A 27,552-nucleotide genomic window follows, 5' to 3' on the forward strand; every position below is an offset into this window, starting at 1 on the left:
ATGACTACATTTTTTTGTCCCTTTTTTTGGTTTAATGTTGTCATCTTTTACATATTGGTGTCTCTATTCCCTATTTCCTGTGGCTTGGCTTTGATTTATTTTCTTACTTCCTTATCTGTTTATATCTGGTTGCTCTGTCCTGTGTTTGAGTCTTGGGTTGTTACCTGATATTGTTGATTTTCTAACGGGAGGACTCCCTTTAGTATTTCTTGTAATTTTGGTTTGGTTTTTGCAGATTCCCTAAAACGTCTGTTTTTCTGAAAATGCCTGAATTTTGCCATCATATTTAAGAGACAGTTTTGCTGGAAATATAATTCTTGGCTGGCATTTTTTTTCCTTCAGGGCTTTATATATGTCATCCCATCGTTCTTGCCTGCATAGTTTCTGCTGAGTAGTCGAAGCTTAGTTTTATTGCCTCTCCTTTGTAGATGACTTTTCATTTATTCCTTGCCAGTCTTAAAATTATCTGTTTATCTTTGGTTTTGGCAAGTTTGATTATGTCTTGGTGACTTTCTTTTGGGATCTACCTTGTGTGGGGTTTGATGGGTGTCTTGGATAGATGTTTTCTCGTCTTTCACGATATCAGAGAAGTTTTCTGCCAAGAAATTTTCAATAATTCTCTCTGTATTTTCTGTTCTCCCTCCCCTCTGCTGCCCCTGTTCTGGTACTCCAGTCACTTGTAGGTTATTCCTCTTGATAGAGTCCCACATAATTCTTAGAGTTTCTTCATTTTTTTAAATTCTTATATCTGAGTTTTCCTCAAATATGTTGGTGCCAAGTGCTTTATCCTCAATCTCACTAATTCTGACTCCCATTGCCTCGATTCTGCTCCTATGACTTTCTGTTGAGTTGTCTAATTCTGAAATTTTATTGTTAATCTTCTGGATTTCTGTTTCCTGTCTCTCTCTGGATTCTTGCAGCCTGTTAAGTTTGTCATTGTGCTCTTCTATAATCTTCTTAAGTTCCTCTGTTGCTTTGTCTGTGTGTTCCTTGGCTTGCTCTGCATTTTGCCTGATCTCTTGAAGAGTTCTGTATATTAATCTTCTGTATTCTACCTCTGGAAATTCCAAGAAATTCTCTTCCCGTGGAAGATTTCTTGCCTCATTGTTTTGGGAGCTTGCTGAAGTCATCATGGACTATCTCTTTATGTGATTTGATATTGTCTCTGAGCCATCAGTAAGTTATTGTATTTATTTATTTTATGTTTGCTTACTGTGTCCTAGCTTCTTGTTTTGATATGCCCAAATAAGCTGCTTATGTGAGCTAGTTTGAGTATCGATGCCTTTGAAGCTCTAACATCCTGTCACCAGGTGGTTAGAGCAGTTACTAGGTATGTGAGCCCAGGAGTCCATTTACTTTTCTTTATGGATTCAGCTCAGGTGTCCAGATAGTCACCAAGTGTGTGGTGCAGGTCTTTACCTACAGTCCTAGATGGGCAGGGGTGATCGGAGTAGGCACAGGCATCTGGCTGCAGTAGGAGGTCATGCACTGAACAAAGTAGGGTTTTGATGGCTGCCCCTGAGTGTCTGGGAGGAAAGTGTGTCCCTGTTCCCTACAGTGTGTGGGTGGGTGTGTTTTGCAGCCAGACTATGGGCATCCAGTGCTTCTGGCTGTAAGGACTGGGAGGCCCCACTTATTCTTGGACCCCTGTTTCTGGTGGCTAGGTGGCACGGGTGGAGCCTCCAGTCCTCAGGCCCCTGATGTGGGTAGGTGAGGACCCTGCTCAATGGGCAGAGCAGTGTGAAATGTCACGAACCTACCATCCCACCATATAGCTGACACAGTGAAGTTAGGCTTCAGGTATATATACTCTGTTATACTTTGCTAATGAGGTCCTATACTGTTGAAATGGGCCCACACAGGTCTATGCCGGAGTCAAAGGCATTCAACATCTGTGGACCCCTTATGCCTGTGCCTAGGCAAAGGAGCTGTTTCTTCCCTCAGTTCCTGGCTTAGGGGAGGTGGCAGGTTATTTTTTCCTATTTGTTAATTGGTTCCCTGTCCCAGGCCAGGAGAATGGCTCAGGGCACTTGATGGGCTCTACTTTTGGCCCAGGGGAAGCCTGCCTGGGACTGGTGCAGAGTGGGGAGGGAGCAAGTAAATGGGAGAGAAGTTCTTCTGAAACAGGGTGTTTTTTGATCCACACAGTAGGTTATACGCATGTACTTATCTTTTGCCAATTAAAGGCTGCTTTTCACTGGTTCTGGAGGGTTGAGCAGATTCTCTGCCATTTAGTCTCTCCCTATGTGGAAAATGCATCCTGAGTGCCACTGCTTGCCTTACCGTGAACAGTGGCTGGTCTGGCCTGCAGGGTGCTGGTTCTTGCCGTGTCAGGTCTGGCAACTCCTTGCTGCTTCTGCACCATCTTTCCCTCTCCCTGCCACTCAGTCCAATTCCTTAACTTTGCATTTAATGTTCAGGGCTTCTAGATTGTCATATATAATCAGTTCACTTGTTTTTTCAGATCTTTGTTATAAGAAGGACCACTGGAAGTGTCAGGGTACTGTGCTGTCTTGGCCCTGCCTCCTTTTTTTTTTTTTTAATAATATTTTATTGTGTTTTTGGTGAAAGTTTACACAGCAAATTGGATCCCATTTGACAGTTCCTATACAAATTGCTCAGTGACATTAGTTACATTTTTTCACAATGAGTCAATAAATCTCTGTTTTTTTAAAGCCTCCCATTTGTGCTGTTTCTGTTACAGCAGCACTAGGAAGCTAAAACATGGTTATAGAATTTAGGTAAAAGCCCAGCCCTACAACTGCGGCATGACACAGGGTTCTGATAACTCTTTTCTGTCCTTATGTGAACCTTCTGTTTTCCCTATTAATCATAGCTTCCATTTCTTCTTTAATGGAACCCATCTATCTCCTCCCTCCTTTTTTTTCCTGGTGGGCCCCATCATAATTATTTCCCACAAAATTGGCAGTTTATCCGCTGAACCTCTTGGCTCCTCATGGAGAGGTCCTTTTCATTTCATCTTCTCTCTCTTTCGTTCCTCTGATTTGTCATTATTGCCCTCTTTGGCTAAATTCGTTCACACCCAATGACCCAGCAAAGGCGTGTTGGCCACACATGAAAGGAATATACTGCTAGGGGCTTGGCATTTACAGACTTGATTTTTTTTTTTAATGGTGAAGAGCATCTGTATTTGTGCTAGGTCCACTGGTCTGAATGAGGCAATGTGGTCTCAAGGGCAGCTTCAGGAAATTCCTGTGGGACTCAGTCAGACTAAGTATTCTGTCAGATCCTTGGACTAGGCAGTAGCAACCTCTGTTCCTATAACTAACCGTGCAGTAGTTCTCAACTGTTCCTCACCCCAGCACACCTAATATGTCACACCGTCATCATTAACAGAGTTTAGTGTCCAGGGAGTGTGGAGATTCTAATATCCCTCCCCCAGGTTGGGATCACTGGTTAATGAATATCATGCTTGCATGACCTCTGGACCCAGAGGCAGTCTTGTATTTGGATAATGTACTAATCTACAAAGCTCCTAGTCCAGGAATTTCTGAGTTGAATTTACTAACATCAAGATCCTAGGGTGCATCCCCTACTTCCATTGAATCTGAATGATCCTGGGAACAGTGACCATTCAGTGGTTCCTAGACTTTATGGGCTACTACTTCCTCACGGTGATTGCAAATTTCGAGGATGACCAGGAAGAAGGACTATAGATTCATCTAAATAGCGTCTATGGCCAAGGAATTCAGAAATTTGAAGATCTTCTTCATTTCACAGTTATTTGGACATAACCTGATTGGTATAATATCTATTTATAGCAGTAGAAATGAATGTAATAGTATTCATAAGCTCAATGCCAAGGCCCTGCTAGAAAGTTAGAATATAAGAAGCCACCCATTCTGGATGAGAACTTTGCGGCACCAACTGGATTTGGAAAGCCTCTTCCAGGGCCAACCATAGACTGACCTTGTGTCTGCTGGATCTTCAGAGAACTACCTTGATGTGACATCAGAGGAAATTGTATGTCTTCATGAATGAAACTTGACCCTAGATATTGCCTGGATTGTGACACTTTCCTGGTGGATCCCTGAGGTTCTTCAACATCACTTGATTCCATGGGGCTTCATGGGCTTTCCTATCAGGCAAGACATGTTCCACCATATGAAGTCGTGCAATGAAAGTACCTAGACAAGGGACAGGAACTGGTTCAGATCTCTTTCTTGTTTTAATTAGGAAGTTATACACCATCTAAAATGATTTTTTAATTCTCTATGCAGGACTATTTTTGGCCCTAAATAACTAGGTGCTTTAACTCCATGAAATGCCCATCAATTTCATCTTAGTCTGCATGTCCTGCTTTTGAAGGTGCTTTAGACATGAAGCCATCCAGTTCTAGACCAGAGGCCAGATGGACAGTATATATTGGGTGTTGGAAAAAATGCCTCTTACTGCTTGAAAAACTGGCTCACCTCCCTCCCTGGGGCAATTTTTGTGCAGCTTCCCTACCCCCTCACCTTTATACCTCCATGTGTAACATATGCTTTTAGGGAAATTATGCATTTCACTTAGGCATCATCCCGTACTTGGAAGAACCCCATTATACACATGAGCACCTTCAAGTCAACCTGTCCTGGATCAAGAAAAGTTATGTTATTCACAATAACCAAAAGATGGAAACATTAACAGATGAATGAATATACAAAATGTGGTAGATACATGTAATGGAGTATTATTCAACTATAAAGAGAATTGAAGTCCTGATACATGCCACCACATGGATAAAGCTTGAAAAACATGTTAAGTGAAATAAGCCAGACACAAAAGGACAAATATTGTATGATCCCACTTATATGAAATATGTACAATAGGTAAATCCAGCAAGACAAAAGAAGATTAGAGGTTATCAGGGGATGAGGAGAGGGGGAATGGGGAGTTAAAAAAAGAAAAAGTTGTAAGAAATAATCACCAGGAAATGCCATGACACGAATCAAAAGTACTTGCCATTGCCACAAACTGAGGTCAGATTCTTGATTAAACTGTAGGTAATTGGGGTCTTTGCCCAGTAGCTTTCTGTTGCTTCCTCTATGATCCCTCTATTGCTCCTCTTTCTTTGTTGTACCCAGCTTTCTGAATACCTTGCATTCTCATAAATCCCTCAGCCAGCCCTGATGATCAGAAAACAGGAACCATACACTTTTGGGGTATCTCTCCCCGATCTCTAGCATTACAGAATCTCCTTTTGGTTATTATTAGCAGTCTGTGGATGGAAAGAGTGCACCTGTAAGTGAACTTCGGACCTCAAGCATGACTGTGGCCTTGCAGCATCCTTTCTCCAGGGGAACCTGGTTTCATCTTAACCCTACCCTGACCTTTAGGGATCTTATTTGTCCCATCTCTTTAGAGATGGTCCATCTCCTGGCTTGATGAAGCCTGCCAGACCATCCATAAAAGGAAATTCCCTCGATGATGCACTCTCTCCCTAGATTCAGTAGTCCCACAGACCAGTAACAAATAGTGTCCTCCTATGAGTTATTCTCACAAGTAGCCCCTACTTGGATTTTGTTCACGTTGTCTTGGAAAGCCATCCTGTTCTTCGTTCTCCTGTTACTCTCAGAGGCAACCAGCACTATTCTGAACTGGACCTCTGAGGCATAAAACTTGGCCTATTTTCCTATTTTGTGACTGACACATGGGAACAGTAAGTGAATCACTGAAATTACATGAGTTTTATTTATAAAGAAGCGAGAACTTCATGAGCCGTATCAGCTTTATGAGGGACGGCTGTTTTAGGAAAAAATGTCCATTCCTAAAGGAGTGTTTCTCCTTTAATTTCCTTTGTTAGGCAGTATTATTTTTTAAATTTTGTTTGAAACATAATAGTTCTCATTCTTGTTTTTTAGATATAATGCTCCGTTTAAAAAGAATATCCAGAACTGGGTATACAAATTATCTACTTCCTCAGATATAATTGAAGAGTGGCTGGTAGTGCAGAATCTTTGGGTGTATCTTGAAGCTGTTTTTGTAGGTGGCGATATTGCCAAACAGCTGCCTCAGGTAAAAATGGCTTTTATAACTATCATAGGATAATTTGGTGTGCGCTGTGTATGTGCTTCTGTAAAGACAGATGATCCCAAACACAGGTGGGCAAGTCCTGATTATTTATACCAGGAGCTGGCAAACTATAGCTTCCATCGACTCACTTGTCTGATTTTGTAAATAAAGTTTTATTGAATCAAAGGCATGGCCATTTGTGTATGTATTTTATGAGGCTGTGTCCCCATGAGTTGGAATCGGAATCAACTTGACAGTGACTAAAATAACAACAGGCTGCTTTTGCACTACAACAGCATAGTTGAGTAGTTGTGACAGATACCATCTGGCCCTTTACAGAAAAAAAAAAAAAAAAAAAGGGTTGACCCCTGATTTACACTTGCAGAAAGAAGCAACAGATTTGCTAAGTGAATAATCTCGAGATTATTTGAGAACGTGAGGTACATTAAAATATGGTACCATTAAATTACAGGTGTTCATTGCTTCCGTGAGTTAATGTTGTAATATTCCTCTGAGAGTAGTATTAAAATTAATTTGGGTTCTGTAAACACCAATTAACTTTTAGTAAATTTAGTAATAGCAGATTAGAAGCATACTGTGAAGCAAGGAAACTTAGCCTTAGAAGCCTGTAACAAAAACTTTAACACAGCTGTATTAGGGCCTATGTGGTAAGGATCAACATGAATGCAACCCCCAAAATGCAGACTGATCCAGTCTTCACATTCCTACTTCCCCATCCTTATTTCCAGCTGCCCTTGTGGCACTCTCTTTCTCTCTGTCCCTAGCCACCCGGAGCTAGGTCAGAGCTCACAAGTTAAAAGGACACCATCCTTCAGATTGCCAAGCAGGCAGACAACAGCACAAGTTTGGGGAGTCTACATGGCACTCCAGCCTTCTGACCTACTGGCCATAAATTCAGGACTGGTTTCCCCCTACCCATTCAAGATGCCAGCCACAAGCTCAGGAGTCCACATGACACCCTTCATTTCTGACCTGTGGCTCCTACTGGCCCTTTGCTTCTATAATTCCCTGAAACAACTCCCAAAATTCATGAAGAACACACCATACTTGGAGCCCTGGTGGCGTAATGGTTAAGAGCTATGGCTGCTGACCAAGAGGTCAGCAGTTCAAATCCACCAGCCGCTTCTTGGAAACCCTATGGGGCAGTTCTACTCTGTCCTGTAGGGTCCAACTATGAGTCAGAATTGACTCGATGGCAGTGGGTTTTTTTGTTTTGTTTTGTATACCATACTTAGGACTACAGATTTATTATAGACAAAAAGAATATAAATGAAGAGATGCAAAGAGTGAGGTCTGGGAGGGTTCACAATGCAGAGTTTCTGTGTCCCAAGGGGCATGCTGCCCTCCTGAGAGCAGATGTACTCATCAACCAGGAAGCTTTCTGAGCCTTCGTGTTCAGGGCTTTTATTGGCCAGCCCTGCATGATAGGCTAAATTATGCCTCTTAAGTCTAGTTAATATCAGCCTCCCAAGTGAGTCTTTTGTGGTCTAGCCAGACCCCACTTGACAGTACAAATTCTCAAGTGGCCTGGAAGTCCTGGATCAAGGCACCCCCAGTTACTCCAACGGCTATTTCTCTGAAGCCAAGCACAAAGGCCACCTTACTTAGGGTAAAAGTAGGTCCTTCACCCTACACGGCCTTTTAAATAAGTGCCAATAACTAGTAGTTTTATTCTATGAAGGTATATTTCCTCATAAAGTTAAGCCTGCTCTTACTGAGTTTCCATACCTACAAATATGGTCAATATAGGTTAAAAATCAAAGATAAATGGTTTTGAAAATGGCTCATTACCCTTTGTAACACGTTTTAAAAACATAAAACTAAAAAATTTTATATTTGTTTTTTAATCAGAAGTTTGCATTTTTTAGAGAGACCAGATTATGCTAATTTCTAGAGATAGCTTTGCAGTTGAATGCAAAGCTCAATATCATCCATAATAAATAGAAAATTTTCATCTACAAAATGCAAGTGGAGCTTCTGTTTTGGATTTTTACTGTCCTCCCCACCACCGGCTACTATTAAGCTGTAATTATTCCAAGGATCCCAAGATAAAATTATTTTCATGCTTCTTCAGTTTGCTGATCAAGCCAAAGTACCTGGGTACTGGAAGACTAGATTTGAACTTCAAGTAGTTAACTCTGTGAATTAATCATGTGGCACTTTGAGAAAACGTACTACATGTAAGGAAACAAACGATAAACTCCACTATAATAAAGCAGTCTTTCAATAAGCAGTTTTATGACTTTGGGTTTTTGTGGTTCAAAACTAACCTAGATTAAAAAAAAAAATTGTCCTTTCAAATTATGTAGCCTGAGATAAATAGACGTTCATTTGAAGAACTATTGGGAAATTCCAAAGTGAAAACTTTGACGTATCTAATTATCCACATGCTAATCTTTAATGACTGTGGGTTTTTTTTTAGGAAGCAAAACGATTTCAGAATATTGACAAGTCGTGGATCAAAATCATGCAGCGAGCTCATGAGAATCCCAATGTGATTAGTTGCTGTGTTGGAGATGAAACCATGGGGCAACTGTTACCGCACTTACACGAACAGTTAGAAGTATGTCAGAAGTCCCTTACAGGGTAAGAGCTTGATTTTAAAATTGCCTATTATTTTATATACCATGGTGTTTTATCCGAAACAAATTTAATACTATTGGCTGCATTTTGAGTTTGATCATGATGGTGGAGGTAGGGATAGAAATCTAAAATTTCACATAAATTTTTCCGGGGGAAAAAAAACACCTTTCATTTGAGGGTTAGGGCATTGCATTAGTTTTCTAGGGCTGATGTAGCAAATTACCACAAGCTGGGTGGCTTCAAACAACAGACATTTGTTCTCTAAAAGTCCTGGAGGCTAGAAGGCCAAAATCAAGGTGTTAGCAGGGCCACACTCCTTCTGAAGTCTCTAGAGGGAAACCTATTCCATGCCTTTCTCTTAGCTTCTGGTGGCTTCAGATGTTCCTTGGCTTGTGGTTGCACAACTCCAGTCTCTGTCTCCATCTTCACATGGCCTCTCCTCTTCTCCCTAGTGTCTCTGTCATTGTATTTAGGGCCCACCTGGATAATCCAGGATGATCCCCCCATCTCAAGATCCTTAACTTAGTTATATCTTCAAAGACCACTTTTCCAGTAAGATCACATTCACAGATTCTGGGGAATAGGATGTGGATATATCTTTTGGAGACCACTATTCAACACTGTATATATATGCATATATATACATACACATATGCATATGTATACATATATATACACTATTCAACACTATAAATATGCTATGAGTCTGAATCAACTCCGCGGCACTGGGGGTGGATTCAACACTGTAAGGACTTAAGCCATGAGATTCACAGTATTCATGGAAAGGTCATAAGAGGCCTCTTGTTGAGAAAAGAGAAGATGACAGATGATGGGGCAGCTTGGCGCTGAATCCCTTTCTGGTTTTATACTTGTTTTCCCAACTGTCATCCATGGTGAAACATGGACATTTCAGAGACAAATGGGAAATGACTATAGGTGTTTTGCTGTTATCTTATTGGAGATGTTAGTAATTGTGCCTTGGCTAAAAGTAAAAAGAACTCAGAAGAAAAATCGTTTGTTAACATGCTGTTGACTTTATTTTAAGGTATTTGGAGAAGAAGCGACTGCTATTCCCAAGATTCTTCTTTGTATCTGATCCAGTTCTCCTGGAAATTCTTGGGCAGGCCAGTGATTCCCATACCATTCAGGTATATTCATACCATTCAGGTATATTCTAAGTATCTATGTCCTAAATAGACTTTTAGGACATAGATTTTTTTCCCAAACAGCACACGTAATCAATCATAAAAATGAAGTTAACACCTTAAAAAGTGCAGGCAGGAAAAAAGAGTTATTAAAAATTAAGTTGAAACCAAACGTATCCCCTGAAATCTTCTTAAAAGCAAACATTAGTTTAGCTTAACTAGTAAAGAATTTTTGCCTTGAGCATTTGTGCTCTTTTAAGATCTATCTGTACGAGATCGAATTGACAGTAGCATTTCGAAAGATTAGATAGGAAACTTAGGGGGCAATGAGTTTATGTTAATGGGGGAGGAACAACTTGGAAAAGGAGGGTGAGAATGGTTACCCAACTCAAAGAATGTAATCAATGTCACTGTACGTGTGAAAACCATTGAGTTGGTGTATGTTCTGCTGTGTATATTCTCAACAACAAAAAATATTATGTTGAGTATAAAATGTTCTGTTTCCTATGCGCTTGGAGCCTATCTACCTGAGGGAATCCAGTGGTGTTGGTGAGCATGAGTCAGCGGTTATGCCACTCACTAGTTGGATGACCGTAGACAAGCTTCTTAATTTCCTGTATCCCAGTTTTCTCATCTGTAAAATTGGGATATTAATGGCCCCACCTCATATGATGGTCGTGAGGGTTTTGTCAGATAATGGATGTAAAATGCAAAATGCATTGCAAAGTTTCTGGCACATAATATGTACTTACTAAATGTAATTCATTATTATGAGTATTATTACTCTAAATGTTTTTAGATCAAATAGGGTCTGTGGTTTGGATTTGCCCTCCCTCCTCCCTCCTTCGCCAGCTGCTAACCAAAAGGTCAGCAGTTCAAGCACACCAGGTGCTCCTTGGAAACTCTATGGGGCAGTTCTACTCTGTCCTGTAGAGCCACTATGAGTCGAAATTGACTCGACGGCTGTGGGTTTTTTTTTTTTTTTTTTGGTTTTCCTCCCTCCCCTGCCAATGCTTCTCAAGTGGGTTTAGCCATTTCCAGTACTTCCAGGAGAAAGAGAAAAACAAACTGTAGAGAACTGGGGAAGGCAGTGAAACACCCAGCCCAGAGCTGTTTCTGGTTTGGGAATCCGGGATGTGGCTAGTATTATCTTCCTTCTTGGTTTCTAGGGAGTTGTGGGGATGAGAAAAGACAGGAGGGAAGGAAGAGCTGTGAAAGCCGGAGATAAAGCCAAGAAAGAAGACAGATGTATCTGGGAGGGAAGAGGCAGGGATGGGTATGGTTCAGGCTCCACCTGGAGGAAGGTGACAGTAATTAGTCCATTCTCCACAGTATCCCAATGCTGTCAAGTCGATTCTGACTCATAGCAACCCTATAGGACAGAGTAGAACTGCCCTATAGAGTTTCCAAGGAGCACCTGGTGGATTCGAACTGCCGACCTGTTGGTCAACAGCTGTAGCACTTAACCTCTAGGCCACCAGGGTTTCATCTCCATAGTATAAAAACATCCAAATCAAACCCACTGCTGTGGAGTTGGTCCTGACTCATAACAACCCTATAGGACAGAGTAGAACTGCCCCGTAGGGTTTCCTAGGCTGTAATCTTTACAGGAGCAGATCGCCAGGTCTTTTCTCCCACTGAGGTGTTGGTGGGTTTGAATTGCCAACCTTTCAGTTAGCGGGAGGCATTCCAGGACTTGGAGAAAACATTCTGTGGGGCTGAATTTTAAAGAGGGGCATCTGAGTTCGTCAAGGACAATGCAGAGTCTGCATTTTTATTATTATTTTTGAGACAATGACGCATATTCTTAATTATTTACAAAGATAAAAATTAAGGCTTTTAAAGATCTCACAACAGCTTTTGCGCTTAGCCCCCTGTATGATGTTATTGCTCTGTCTTGTGCTTCCTATAGCCCCATCTGCCTGCAGTATCAGACAACATAAACGAGGTGACGTTTCACGCAAAAGACTACGATCGTATCTTGGCCGTCATATCAAGAGAAGGAGAAAAAATTGTGGTAACTCACTTGGTTGAAATTTTGTTATTAAAATTTTCTTTAAAAATTTAAGTAGAGGAGAAAGCAGTTCCCTTACCAAAGAAGTGGGGGCGGCGGCGGGCAGGATAGGACTTGGGTTCTAGTTCTGTAGCCTTGAATCCATTACTCAAACTAGTTTGGATACATCATTTAGCTCCTCTGAGACTCATTTTATCGTCTACAAAATGGAAGTTTTAAACTAGATGATCTTTATAATTCCTTCCAGCTGTACTATTGTATGATTTTAACCTGTGTTTCAAATGTTTTGTATAAAATATGAAAATAGTTACTTTGCATCGAGGGGCTATGAGTTATCAACTTAAGTGTGTGACATTTGTAAAAATACCAAAATTCTAATTATTTTGTGATGTATTTGTAATGTATTTTTTTTAGTTGGATAGTTCAGTCATGGCCAAAGGTCCTGTAGAGATTTGGCTTCTGGAATTGTTAAAAATGCAGATGTCGTCATTACATAATATCATTAGATCCGCATACTATCAAATCAGTGATACAGGATTTCAGCTCTTACCTTTCCTAAATCACTTTCCAGCACAGGTGAGATACGCAATGTTTCAATAAGCATAACGAGAAGGGGAAAGGATGCTTAGGAGGCAGTCTGCCTGATGGTGTGAAAGCTATTGCATCTGTGAATTTCAGTTGGAATATCAGTTGGCACCCTGGTGGCACAGTGAGAGTAAGAGCTCAGCTGCTAACCAAATGGTCAGGAGTTTGAATCTACCAGCCACACTTTGGAAACCCTGTGGGGCAGATCTACTCTGTCCTGTAGGGTTGCTGTGAGTTGGAATTGACCCAAAGGCAATGGGATTGGTTTGCTTTGGTTTTATGTATCCTTGCAGATGGACTTCAAATGTTTGGCAAATTTATTTCTCTTCTGAATTTGTAGGTTGGGCTTCTGGGAATTCAGATGTTGTGGACACATGATTCAGAAGAGGCTTTAAATAATGCAAAAGATGACAGGAAAATCATGCAAGTGACCAATCAGAAATTTTTGGATATTCTAAATACTCTTATCAGTCAGACAACACATGACCTATCAAAGTTTGATAGAGTGAAATTTGAAACTTTAATTACCATCCATGTGCATCAGAGGGATATTTTTGATGACTTGGTAAAGTATTTTTTGTCTTAATTTTAAAGTAATTTAGTATACTAATCATTTAGTACTATTAACATTGTCTTACAAGGAGCCCTAGTGGTGCAATGGCTGCTAGGGCTCAGCTGCTAACCAAAAGATTGGTGGTGGTTCGAACCCACCAGCCGCTCCGTGGGAGAAAGATGTGGCAGTCTGCTTCCGTAAAGATTACAGCCTTGGAAACGTCAGTTCTGCTCTGTCATATATGGTTGTTATGAGTTGGAATCGACTTGATGGAAATGGATTTTAATATTGTCTTTTTTTTTTTTTATGTAAGCTTTTCATCTACTTGGTCCTTTTTTCACAATTGTCTCCCTCAATGCTGTATCTGGAGCCCCTGGGTGTTCCAAATGGTTAAGTGTTGGACTACTAACTGAAATGTTGGGAGTTCAAACACACCCAGAAGCACCTTGAAAGAGAGGCCTGGCAATCTGGTTCTGAAAGATCACAGCCTTGAAAATCCTATAGAGCAGTTCTACTCTGCACACTTAGGGTCGCCACGAGTCTGAATTGACTTGACAGCATCTAACAACAGCGTACTATGTCTACAAATATCTGTATTTGATGGTTTGAACAAGAATATGTGTATATTCACCTGGAACCAAATGATGTAATGTGAACCAACTAATTGTTCCACTAACCCAAATAGCCAGGTGATATAATTTAGGTGGGAACTGTCATGAATTATGATGGGCTGACTGGGAAGAAAGACGACCCGACTAAGTAGAATCAAGCTTGAGAGAACCAACATGGCTGTTTGTCTAATTTATAGTGTCCAGTAGGGCAACATGGACATGATTTGGGCAAGGTTCTGTAAGGGTTGGGACAAAAGGGGTGGTGTTTGAATTCCCTTTGGCAATGGTACTCTAGCCAATGGCCTTGAACAAGACCATGTTTTCCTTACGCATTCTGTATTGTGGGGTGAGGGCCCTAACTGGTGCTGATATACTACTGTTTAGCTACCATTGCTTTGTTCTACTTGATTTGATTCATCATATAGGCACCTCTTTCCTTTACCAGAGACACAGAATTCATGTAACTCTGGGCCCTTTTTTTTAGAGAGTATGATCACAGACTGTGTGTTTCAAACTTATATCAAAAGTCCTGATCAGGGAAGTTAGATTTATTGAAGACTGTTTGAAGGACAAGCAGTCTATTCCCCTGGAATCTATATCCTCACGTCTCAAAGTATGGTCTGCAGACCAGATATATTGGCATCGCCTGGGAGCTTGTTACAAAAGTGGGATCTCCAGCTAATATCCCCTGCTCCACTGCATCAGAATCTGCATTTTAACAAAATCCACATGTAATTCATATGCATATTTGAGCAACACTGCTGTAGGCTTCATCTCTGGATCAAACGAATCATCAGAAAACTGTGTAATTAGACCGTACTGCTTTGGCCTTCTACAGACTGCTTTCACTGAGTTGCCATTACCGTTACACTTTTGGCTCTCATTGAAGTCCACTTCAAGAAACACTCATATGGAATCCATTATTGTATCTGCGATGAGGATACTATTGGAGATGTTGTCTGTACATGTCTCACTGACTCCTACAGGTGAAGTCTGAAGTCTCAAGGAAGAAATTTCTTTTAGAATTAATGCTGAACAGAGCTCTACTTTCCCTTCATAATGGTGGAACAGTAGTTAAGAGCTTGGCTGCCAATCCAAAGGTTGGCAGCTCGAGTCCACCAGCCTCTCCGCGGAAACCTTACGGGGCAGTTCTTCTCTGTTCTATAGGGTCACTATGAATCAGAATCGAGTTGACGGCAACAGTTTTGTTTTGTTTTTAATTGTCGTTGTTGGTTGCTGTTGAGTTGATTCCGACTCACAGCTACCCTATGGGACAGAGTAGAACTGCCCCATAGGATTTCCTGTAATCTTTGCAGAAGCAGATTGCCAGGTCTTTCTCTCAAGGAGCTGCTGGGTTGGTTCGAACAGCCAACCATTTGGTTATTGTGCCGCCAGGGCTACTTTTTAAGCCTATGCACAATGAAAACTATGAAATTGTTTTATTTTTATCTTAACCACCACGGAGCTCATAGTCAATGTGCACCCCAACTAAATGAGATCTCGTGAACGGCATACGTATGCATTTTATTTTTCTATGTATAATACTTAGGGCAGCCTGGTATATACGAGCTCAACAAATATTAGCTATTCTCCTCCTCCTCCTTTTCCTCCTCTGTTAAAAGAGGTGCTCGGGTGACAGGTACGGTTTACACTCAGCTGCTAACCTAAAGGTTTGTGGTTTGAATCCATCCAGCAGCACTGCAGAAGAAAGGCCTGGAGATTTGCTTCTGTGAATATTACAGCCAAGAAAACTGTAGAGAGTGGCTCTGTTCTGTAACACATGGGGTTGCCATGAGTTGGAATTGACTCAGCAGCAATGGGCTTGGTTTTGATTTGATTGCCTGTTAAAAACTGACTAGATCTCCATGGCTCTGAAGCCTGCATTAGAAAGCAGAGTTCTTGAGGGTGGGGCTGGACTATGTTACCTGAAAGTAGCAATTCTAAGAGCTTTAAGAGAAGCCAGAATTCCAAAGTGGAGCATGAGGCAAGGCTGTAAGCAGAGACTAACTAAGATACAGCAGGTAGAGCTCATGCCCTGGGTGCCGCTTGAGGAGGGGCACTAATGAGCAGTTTTTATTGGCCATCCCAGTTTCCATAGTCAGCTGTGAGAGATCACTCAGCAATTTAAAACTGATTGCCATAGGCACAACTTTCCATAGATTGGCACCTGGCTGTAAGCAGCGAAACAAAGTAACAAGAAGACTGTAAGTGGTAAAGCAAGGAATATGGACGCGGGGTTAGATGGAGATCTGAACATAGTGAAGTTGCCAGAGGCCCCTTTTTAAGTAGTTTCAGCTGAACACCTGGAAGTGGGCCCACTGGATTTAAGCGCAGTGAAAGGGACCGCTGGCTACTTTCCAAAGTTGATTCCCCTGGGGGGACAGGACTGAGGTTTCTCCAAATTTGCCAGTGAAAGTCAGAATGTGGTTTCCATGGGATGTACTTTCTAAAAGTTACCTGGTTTCTAGCTCTTCTAATGGACTAGGTACTAAAGCTTGCATCCACGGCCTGGGAGCCCAGTCACTCTTGCCCGGTAGGCATATGCTGATGACTGGGCAGCCTGGTATAGGGTAAGAGGTTGGGTATCTTTGTTGGGCACCTTGGCCACAGTGTGGGGGCAGGAAGGCACGTGTGCGTATATGATTTTGCGTCATCTTGCATAATCCTTTCACTGTCTTCCCATTGCCGTGACAATAACCAAACCCCTTCCCTCGACCCTCTGAAGCCTCAACTCTCACTCTTCTCTTTAAAGCCCTGAATGCCTCAGTTGTATGAACTTCTCACACACCAATTGGGTCTTCTATGTCTTTGCCTAGAACATTCTTCCCTCCCATACCCCACCACCCCTTTTGTTTCATTTCCTTGATGAATTCCTACAATTTATCTAGGTGTTAGTTTAGATGTCTATTTTCTCTGAGTGTCTGTCTTAGTCTGGATTCTCTAGAGGAGCAAAACCAGTGAAATGCGTATATAAATACGTAGAGATTGGAGCCCTGGTGGCACAGTGGTTAAGAGCTTGGCTGCCAACCAGAAGATTAGCAGTTCAAATCCACCAGCTCTTGGAAATCCTATGGGGCAGTTCTACTCTGTCCTATAGGGTCGTTACGAGTTGGAATTGACTTGACGGCAACAGGTTTGGTTTTGAGAGAGATTGAGTCCAAGGAAATGGCTCACGCAGTTGTAGGGGCTGAGAAATCCCAAATCTGTGGTCTGGCACCAGGCTGGAGACCTCTTCTGGCTCACGGGATTGCACAGGCTGCTGAATCCAGAATCTGTAGGTCAGGTGGCAGGCCAGAGGCTTCTGCAGGCTTAGTTCCCAAGTACCAGAGGTCCGGAGAGGAGAAGTGTACAGGGTTAAGGGAGAGGGGAAGAAGCTTTGTCAGAATATTAATTTGTATTCTGGAGGCAGGCCACACCCCCTCAGGAAACTACCCTTTCAGCTGATTGGATGATCACATCAGATCACGTAATGGAATATGATTACATTAAACAGTGAAACCTGTGAGAGCTGGAACTTGACGGGACTGCCTTGTTTTTCCAGGTCTCGCAAGTTTTCTGCCTTTGACAGGGTGCAGTCTTACCACTTTTCTACGGCTCTCTATTAGTGGAAAATACTTGAGCTTTCCTTCTCTGATAGGTTTCCTCCTTATGCAGGTTCCAGCTTTTGTAGGCTTACTGTGTTAAGTTATGGAAGAGCACCCAGTCGGGTGTCTGCTGAGAATCATAGCTTAGCCAAGATGACACATAACATTAAACATTATAGTATCAGGGGTCTACCTACGTGAAGTAGAAGCTCTGATGGCACAGTGGTTAATTGCTGTGGCTGTTAACCAAAAGGTCAGCAGTTGGAATCTCCCAGCCGCTCCTTAGAAACTGTATGGGACAGCTCTACTCTGTCCTATTTGGTCACTATGAGTCGGAAATGACTCAATGGCAACGGGTTTGGTTTGGGTTTTGGTATCTATGGAAAATAGGCCTAGGGCAATTAGTGTTAAATTGCTGAAAGATCTCTTACAGCTGGCAATGGAAACTGATGGCCAATAGAAACTACTCATTGGCGCCCCACCTCAAGTGGTGCCCAGGGCACGCACCCTACTTGCGGTACCTTATGCTGTACCTTAGTTAAGCTCCTGAGTTCCTCTCAAACCCCCAAGAATAGATTAGGTCCTCCTGCTACATATTCCCATGAACGCTGAACTTCTTCGGGACCACTTTTCACCCACTGTTGCAATTGTTTATGTTTTGCCCTTTTCTGTAAACTCCAGAAGGCAAGAAACCACATCTTTCTTGTTCACCCAGCACGTTGTAAAGTCCAAGGAGGACCTCGATAAATATTTGTTATTTGTCAAATGAATGAAAATCGTTCATAATATATGAGTGAATAAATATGTGTATGTTTTATGGGATTGTAATTCAGGTATATGTAACTCTTTGTATTTTGTATTTTTAAGGTAAAAATGCATATCAAATCAATTACAGATTTTGAATGGCTAAAACAGAGTAGATTTTACTTTAAGGAAGATTTGGATCAAACTGTGGTATCTATTACAGATGTTGATTTTATTTACCAAAACGAATTTCTGGGGTGCACGGATCGTCTTGTTATCACTCCGTTAACAGATAGGTAAGAAAAGCATTTTTTGTTGTTTCATTTTGTAATTAATTAAGGTGTTTAAAAGCATTTTAAGATTGCCTTAAAGTACAAACAAAAACATATTACTGTCGTGTTGAGTGTATGCTACCTCTTCAAAGTCAGCCTAACAATGAAATAGCTGTAACTTATACATGTACGTTAAAATTTTGTGAAGTGGAGAAATATGTAAGAATGGAAGCAAACGTGAATGTGACTGTCAGTAATCTAGTAATGAATCTTAGTTTCCAAGATGGAAAAATACCCAGGGAACCATAAAGCAAGTCTTCAGAATTGCAGAGAAGGAGGGAGCTTTGGAGATCTATTTCAGCCTCCTAGATTTATAAACGAGGAAATGGATGCCTAAAGTGAAGTTTCCTGGCCAAGTCTGAATAGCAAGTCAATAGAAGATCCTTCCACAGCTCTTTGCCGTATATCACACTGGATAAGAACTGGGCCTTTTTCATCTTCCTGCATCCAACAGGGAACCCTGGTGGTGTAGTGGTTAAGAGCTATGGCTGCTAACCAGAAGACTGGCACTTCGAATTCACCAGGTGCTCCTTGGAAACTCTATGGGGCAGTTCTACTTTGTCCTATAGGGTCGCTATGAGTCAGAATCGACTTGATGGCAACAGGTTTTTTTTTTTTTTTTTGTTTTCTATCCCACAGCAGAAGTCCCTGAGTGGTGCAAATGGCTAATGCGCTAGGCTCCTAACTGGAAGGTTCAAGGCTTAAGTCCGCCTAGAGGTGCCTCAGAAAAAGGGCTTGGTGATCTACTTCCAAAAAAACAGCCATTGAAAACCCTACGGAACACAGTTCTATTCTGACACACATGGAATCACCATGAGTAGGAGTCCACTTGATGGCAACTGATCATATCCCACAACACCTAGTTCAATACACTGTGCATAGAAGACATTCATAAATATTTGTACAACTGGATTAAAGTGGGTTATACAACAGTTAGTCCGCCATTACTTTAGATAGGGATGCCTCCAAGTCAAATAATGATACAGTTAGATTACATCTTTAGCCTCCTCTTTATTCATCCATCCTCTCGCTTCAGATGCCCAGTGCCGTTGCAGCATACATTTGTCAATATTCTTGCTCTTCCAATGGTGTCTACATGTTAAGCTTCACGTCTCACTAAGCTTTACTAAGATCTTTACTAAATTTTACTTAGATCTGAAGCAAATATAACAGAAGCTGAATCATGGATACAAGGAGATTCATTGTATTATTTTTTTCTGCTTTTGTAAATGAGTGAAACATTTCATAGTAAAAAACTTATTTGCAATGGTTGTGCTCCGACTATGTGCATCTCTTCCCAATTCTGGATTCAGTGATATCATATTGATAGCCTGCCATTGGCCATAGTGGAAGTATTTATACTATGGAAATTGGCAAAAGTACAAATCAGTGCTGTCCCCATCCCAAGAGCCAGTTGTTAAATATTTACCAGCACACCATTCTTTATTTGGTTTTCTGATCTTGGACTCTATCCTAACCACAATGGAAGAGAAGGCTTGAAGATTTTAGATCAGGCTTAAGGAGTTTAGAAGTTTGCCCCAAGTGATTTTGGGAATCACTGTACTACTTCTAATAGATATCAAGTATGAGTCGGAATCGACTCGACAACCGTGGGTTTTGTTTTAATTTTTACCCCAGCTTTGCTTGGGCCCCTGTCTCTTTCACGTGGACTGCTCAAATTGGAAAATAAACAGGCCCATTCCTGTTACTCCTAGACTTTTGCCTGTGCTTTAATACAGATTATCCCGTATTAACAATACTTCATCTGATTGACATTTGCAGGTGCTATATCACTTTAGCGCAGGCTTTGGGAATGAACATGGGTGGTGCTCCAGCAGGACCTGCAGGCACCGGCAAAACAGAAACCACCAAAGACATGGGAAGGTGTTTGGGAAAATACGTGGTTGTGTTCAACTGCTCAGATCAAATGGATTTCAGAGGTCTAGGAAGGATTTTTAAAGGCAAGTGTCAAACGATGTTAAATTGTTTTTGTTGAATTTATTTTTATTGTACCTCAACATTATTTTCTGATATAAAGTGGTAGTGATATTGTTTCCGATAGTCACCATTAGTATGGGTTGATCCACATGGTATTGCCATTTTTCTAGGTCAAAAATAGTTGAATATTACCAGTTTCATATGTTTCGGTACTGTAGCTGGTGGTATAGTCCATGCGTTAGGTATGGATTGAATTATGAAAATTGAATCAGTTTAATGCCTGAAACAGCGGTGGAGGAGATAAGATCAAGATAGAAAACTGATCACACATGCAACTTCCCTTCCAACTTTAAATCCACTGAAATGAAGGATTTTCTTTTTTATATAATTTTATTTATTTTGTCCTTGAGAATATACACAGCAAAACATGCACCAATTCACCAGTTTCTACGTGTACCACTTACTGACATTGATTACGTTCTTTGAGTTGTGTAACCATTCTCACCCTCCTTTTCTGAGCTGTTTCTCCCCCATGAACATAAATATACTGCCCCCTAAGGTTCCTATGTAATCTTTCGAGTTGCTGTTGTCAGTTTGATCCCGTATAGATAGTTCTGAAATGATGGAATTTTTAAAAAGCACAAACACTGGAAAACAAGAAAGGGAGCCATTAGTAGATGGGAAATTTTCAGAAAATCCTGAAAGATGAATAGGAGGTGGTGTCAGCTGGATAGAGAAAAAAAGACCACACAACACTTGAGTCCTAGAGCTCAGTCCTTGCTAGTCTTCTCTTCTCTGCCGACTCTCCTCTTGGTGGTATCATGCAGACCCAAGTTTTAAATACCATCTATATGATGACTCCCAAATTTATACTTCTGGTTGGGACTTCTTGAAACTCTAGATATCTCCTACTGACAACTCCACTTAAATCCCTGTTGTTGTTGTTAGGTGCCATCGAGTTGATTCTTGACTCTTTGCGATCCTATGTGACAGTGTATAACTGCCCCACAGGATTTTCTAGGCTGTAATCTTTACTGGAGCAGATCTCCAGGTCTTTCTCCCGCAGAGCCGCTGGGTGGGTTCAAATTGCTAACCTCTCGGTTAGCAGTTGAGCACTTAGCCCTTGTCCCACCAGGGCTCTTTCTTAAAGTCTGTCTTTGTTGTACGCCATTGAGTCGATTCTGACTCATACTAGTCCAAACTCTGTTTATTCAAAATCAACCCCCTGATCTCCCCTGCTACTCTCCATGTCTACTCTTTCCTCAGCCTTCCCTCCCTCAGTACATGGTCACTCATTCTCCCAAGTGTTCAGACAGAAGCCTTTGAGTCATCCTCCTGCCTCTCCCACCCCTTACCCCAAATCACCAGAGGCAGGTATGCATTCTGCAAACAGAACTTTGTATGTGGGCTGAGGAAATACATACTCAAAAACCATTAGGCAGAGGTAACAAAGTCTCATAAAATACATGAAAAATGTGGACAGGCACCCAATGCAGTAAAGAGACCTACTGACCACTAAACTGAATTAATAGAGGGAACAGAAAGAAATGTAAAAATAAAATGAATAACTTCAGAGAGATTCAAGAATTTATCACAACCAATTAAAAAAAAAAAAAACACACGCTACTATGACAAAAAATTGGAGCTGTTGGAAATTCAAAATGTAAATGGAAAAAAAAAAAAAACCTCTCTTGAGTTGGACTATCTAGCCAAGAGAATACAAAAAGATGGAGTTTAACCAAAAAACTTGAGTCATAGGGATAGATACATAAGTTCCAACATCTGTATAATGGACATTCTCAAAGGAGAGAAGGGACGGATTGAAGGGAGAAATAATAAAAGAAATGAGCATTTCATATAGCTGAAGATAGCAAAAGTTTTCATTCTTGAGGACTGGAGCAATGTTCATGATGTCCAGGTCTTGCTTTACACTACGTTTTGTAAGGAATAAATAAAAATCCTTTTGCTTAATGTTAACTACAAACTTTAGTTAATAATAATTTTATCAGTCAGTACTGGCTCATCATTGCAACAAATGTACTGTAGGAATGCAAGATGTTGATAGTAGAAACAGTATGCAGGGTAGAGGGAGTAAAGGGGAACCCTCAGTGCTTTCTGCACAGTTTTCTGTAAACCTAAAAATGCTATATATAAAAAAAGTCTATTTTTTTAAAGTTAAAAAAGAAAAAAATCCTTTTGGCCATTCTCTGTCTCACCCCAATATCCAGAAATGTCTACGTAATAGCAATAAAAAAAGGAATAATGAGAGATATGACCCAGAGGGGTGTTCCCTTATTTTGTGAGTTTCCCCAAAACTTAAGGAGTATGTGCCTCATTGTGCTTCCTTCCACCCCCACCCCACTGGAGGCTGGCACTTCCACACTGGGTCAAGTTTTGTCACCCGTGACCACCCCTGACTGTAATGACTTTCATTTAGTAGTGTACTGTTTTCATTGTTTTGGTGATAACACAAATCGTTATACCTCTGTCACTGGAATGAAATATGTCTTTATAAACAACCAGGTATGAAACTTTGCATAAATCATGTTTCAATATATAATTGTTTAGGAGCACTCTGGGAAAATGAGTGCTATCAAGAAGGACTATTACAAAATAAAACTTTGCAAATTGACTGCTTTTCATTTCAGGCCTTGCACAGTCGGGTTCCTGGGGTTGTTTTGATGAGTTCAACAGAATTGAATTGCCTGTGTTATCAGTGGCAGCCCAACAAATATATATTGTCTTAACAGCAAGAAAAGAGAGGAAAAAACAGTTCATTTTCTCTGATGGTGATTGTGTTGACTTAAATCCAGAATTTGGAATTTTCTTAACGATGGTGAGAACGTAGGCTTTAAATGCAACTTGATTAGGTTGTTAAGACTTAAATAAAAGAAACCGTGTATTCGTTGGTAAATGACTGACTATTCAGGGGTCATGGGCTCTTCTCTCTTATTGTCTTTTTTTAAGTAATAAAAACAGCCCACACAAAAGATAAAATAGTAGTAATAATAATGATTACCAAAAAACCAAACCCATTGCAGTTGATTTCCATAGCAACCCCAGAGGACAGAGTAGAACTCCCCCGTAGAGTTTCCCAGGAGGGGCTGCTGGAGTCGAACCGCTGACCTTTTGGTTAGCAGCTGAGCTCTAAACTACTGAGCCACCACAAACCAAACCAAACCCAGTGCTGTCAAGTCGATTCCAACTCATAGTGACCCTGTAGGACAGAGTAGAACTGCCCCGTAGAGTTTCCAAGGAGCGCCTGGCAGATTTGAACTGCCAACCCTTGGGTTAGCAGCTGTAGCACCTGACCACTACGCCACCAGGGTTTCCAATAATGATAGCTACTGTTTATCGAGCACTTATTTTAATTAAAGGAGTTCCAGGGTGGTGCAAGTTGTTAAGCACTTGACTACTAGCCGAAAGCTTGGCGGTTTGAACCCACCTCAGGCACCTCAGAAGACAGGCCCAGAGATCTGCTTCTGAAAGGTCACAGCCTTGAAAACCCATTGGAGCAGTTCTACTCTGTACACATGGGGCCGCCATGAGTCAGAATCGACTCCGCAGCAACTAAAAACATTATGACTAAGGTGCAGGGCCAAACGATTTATGAACTGTATCAGTTAGGATAGCTCATGTTACCTGTCCATTGTGGGTTGAGAGGGGTAGCAGGGCCGGGAGAGGGAAGATTGGAAACCCTGGTGGTGTAATGGTTAAGAGCTACAGCTGCTAACCAAAAGGTTGGCAGTTTGAATCCACCAGGCACATATTGGAAACCCTATGGGCAGTTCTACTGTGTCCTATATAGGGTTACTGTGAGTTGGAATCTAGTTGACGGCAGTGGGTTTACCCTGGTATTCTGGCTGACAAGGTAGCTACTATCGCAGTCGTTGCTGGTTGTTGTAACAAAGGAAAAAGATAACATGAAGAACTGTGGTCTCTGAGTTTCTGTCCAGAAATGACACAAGTCACAAGTCATTGGCTAAAAGCAAGTGACATGGACACACCTAACTTCAAGGGGACAGGAAGGACAATCCTATCATGTACCTGGAAGGAGGAAGAACCTAAAATGGTTAATGGCATGCCTCATTTTATAGTTGTGATAGCCCTCTGAGGTGGATATTTCCATCTCCATTCTATAGCTGAGGTACCTGAGCCTCAGAGAGATTTGATAACTTGCTTGTCACACAGCCAAGTAAGAGACAGAGCTCATTATTTGCATGACATTCACAACCTGATTGTTTAGCCTCTAAACTTTGTCTCTGCTACTGAATAAAAGAGTGATGGAAATAACTAAAAATTTCTAGAATAACAAGTTCTCACACCAAAGAATTATAACAAGTTCCAGTACGTATGATTGAGGTCAGAGCTTAGAAACAGTGTTAAGAAGATAGAAAACCAAAGGCATGAATAAATGGGAGTTTCTATGAATTAAAAATTAGCATATGATCAAGAGCCAATGGCACTGGAAGAAGTTCAAGCTGCACTGAAGGCATTGGTGAAAAACAAGGCTCCAGGAATTGACGGAATGCCAAATGAGATGTTCCTACAAACAGATGCAGTGCTGGAGGTACTCACTCATCTATAACAAGAAACTTGGAAGACAGTTACCTGGCCAACTGACTGGAAGAGATCCATATTTATGCCCATTCCAAAGAAAAGTGGTCCAACAAAATGCAGAAATTATTGAACAGCATCATTAATCACACACAAGTAAAATTTCCTGAAGATCATTCAGAAGTGATTGCAGCAGTATATTGACAGGGAACTGCCAGAAATTCAAGCCAGATTCAGAAGAGAACATGAAACGAGGGATATCATTGCTGATGTCAGATGGATCCTGGCTGAAAGCAGAGAATATCAGAAAGATGTTTACCTCTGTTTTATTGACTCTGCAAAGGCATTCGACTCTGTGGACCATAAAAAACTATCGATAACATTGTGAAGAATGGGAATTCCAGAACACTTAACTGTGCTCATGAAGAACGTGTACATAGACGAAGAGGCAGTCGTTTGAACAGAACAAGGGGATACTGTGTGGTTTAAAGTCAGGAAAGGTGTGTGTTAGGGTTGTATCCTTTTGCCATACTTATTCAATCTGTATGATGAGCAAATAATCTGAGAAGCTGGACTATACAAAGAAGAACATGGCATCAGAATTGGAGGAGGACTCATTAACAACCTCTGATATGCAGGTAACGCAACCTTGCTTGCTGAAAGCGAAGAGGACTTGAAACACTTACTGATGAAGATCAAAGACTATAGCCTATAGTATGAATTTCACCTCAACATAAAGAAAACAAAATCCTCACAACTGCACTAATAAGCAACATCATGATAAATGGAGAAAAGCTTGAAGTTGTCAAGGGTTTCATTTTACTTGGATCCACAATCATCACCCATGGAAGCAGCAGTCAGGAAATCAAATGATGTATTGCATTCAGCAAATTTACTGTAAAAGATCTCTTTAAAGTGTTAAAAAGCAAAGATATCACTTTGAGGACTAAGTTGTGCCCAACTAAAGGTATTTTCAATCACCTTATATGCATGTGAAAGCTGGACCATGAGTAAGGAAGATGGAAGAAGAATTGATGCCTTTGAATTATGGTGTTGGCGGAGAATACCGAATATACCACGGACTTCCAGAAGAACAAACAAACCTGTTCTGGAAGAAGTAGAGCAGAATGCTCCCTAGAAGCAAGGATGGCGAGACTTCTCCTCACATACTTTGGACATGTTATCAAGAGGGACCAGTCCCTGGAGAAGGACATCATGCTTGGTAAAGTAGAGGGTCAGCGAAAAAGAGGAAGACTGTCAACGAGATGGATTGACACAGTGGCTGTAACAATGGGCTCAAGCATAACAATGATTGTGAGGATGGCGCAGCACTGGGCAGTGTTTTGTGCTTTTGTACATAGGGTTGCTACGAGTTGGAGCCGACCTGCTGGCATATAACAGCAACATAAATGAGCCAGTTTTGTTCAATAATTTTATAAATGTTCCTTATACAGTTAAATCACTAAGTAGCAAGGTAACACAAAGATCTCTGAGTTTTAAATGTCCCAGGGGACAAAGATAAAGTACAGGAAGAAAAATCAGAAAAGTTTTTGATAAGCGAACATCCAGTAAAGTAGTTAGGGGGAAACAATAATAATTCAGAAGTGATCAATTATAGCTCTTGAAATGGGATGAAGAAATTGATTCAGTGTGAAACTATGCCCTAGAAAATTTTAAAAGAAGCTTAACATTATCTCTGGATTAGGGATGATATTGGAAATATGAGTTAGATATTGCATTAGGCTGTGAGTAACTGAGACATGAAAAATAGTGGCTTAACATCAGGATTTATTCTCATAAGATCCTTCTGTGTTTCTGCTCCCTCATGGTTTCCATCTTTAAGGTTACCACAAGACTCAAGTTGCTACAGAAGCGTCTTCGTTTTTTTGCTGCCAAGTGATTAAATCAACTCCCTTAACACAAACATCAGGGATATTTCATACAGTGTGTCCTTTTGTATCTCACTGTGTAGAATATAATCATGCCAGCTGCAAGGCAGGCTGGGAAATGTGGTTTTTAACCTGGATAGTGATGTATAGTGTGATGTACAGTAAAACTTGCAAAAGCTAGAACCTGTGTAAGACAGAAACCTATCAGAGAAGGAAAACTCGAATATTTTCCACTAATAGAGAGCAATAGAAAAGTGGTAAGACTGCATCCTGTCAAAGGTGGAAAACTTGCAAGACCCAGAAAAGCAAGGCAGTCCCTTGGTGTCCGGCTTTCACAGGTTTCACTGTATCAAGCTTGCAACAGTTGTTCTGTAAGTAAGGAAGGAGTAGAGAAGTGTGGGGAGGCAACCAGCAATCTCTGTATTCCCAGCACCTAGCAAGGCATCTGGTCCATTGACAGTGTCCAGTAAATATTCAGAGATTGAAAGTTTCTTAATATACTTTCCTGAAATAACTGACTCCCATTTGTCTGACTTGCCTTTGAACGGTCAACTTTTCTTTTGGGACTTTTGGGTCTGACCTATCCTAACCTGTTGCTATTTGTGGGGCCTTTGCTTCCCTTCCACCTCCTCTTTTGTTCCTTTTTCCCTTTACTCCCTTCTTTATTTCCCCTCACCCCCGTGGTTTTGTTGTGTTTTTTAATGGTGCTTTGTCAGCCAAGAAACTCTAACAATGACTGCAAAGAATAATTGAAGAGATGAGACAAAAATTATCTGAGTAAACTGAGGAAACCCTGGTGGCGGAGTGGTTAAGAGCTATGGCTGCTAACCAAAAGGTCAGCAATTCAAATCCACCAGGTGCTCCTTGGAAACCCTATGGGGCAGTTCTACTCTGTCCTATAGGGTCGCTCTGAGTTGGGATTGACTCGATGGCAACGGGTTTGGTTTGGTTCTTTTGGAGTAAACTGATCAGTATAAAACC

The 27,552-nt window shown here is 41.1% G+C and overlaps 1 protein-coding gene across 1 annotated transcript in view; it reads left to right on the forward strand.

Moving 5' to 3' along the window:
* Positions 1-27,552, forward strand: part of DNAH8 (dynein axonemal heavy chain 8) — a 347,089-nt gene that overhangs the window by 141,635 nt on the left and 177,902 nt on the right. Inside the window, exons 33-41 of the mRNA XM_003404207.4 lie at positions 5,865-6,018; positions 8,459-8,622; positions 9,665-9,767; positions 11,677-11,781; positions 12,193-12,354; positions 12,704-12,928; positions 17,979-18,151; positions 19,970-20,148; positions 22,774-22,961. Coding sequence (XP_003404255.4) covers positions 5,865-6,018; positions 8,459-8,622; positions 9,665-9,767; positions 11,677-11,781; positions 12,193-12,354; positions 12,704-12,928; positions 17,979-18,151; positions 19,970-20,148; positions 22,774-22,961 — 1,453 coding nt within the window. The remainder of the gene's footprint in view (positions 1-5,864; positions 6,019-8,458; positions 8,623-9,664; positions 9,768-11,676; positions 11,782-12,192; positions 12,355-12,703; positions 12,929-17,978; positions 18,152-19,969; positions 20,149-22,773; positions 22,962-27,552) is intronic.

This window comes from Loxodonta africana, chromosome 1 (assembly GCF_030014295.1).
Source record: "Loxodonta africana isolate mLoxAfr1 chromosome 1, mLoxAfr1.hap2, whole genome shotgun sequence".
In the NCBI taxonomy this organism is placed as follows: domain Eukaryota; kingdom Metazoa; phylum Chordata; class Mammalia; order Proboscidea; family Elephantidae; genus Loxodonta; species Loxodonta africana.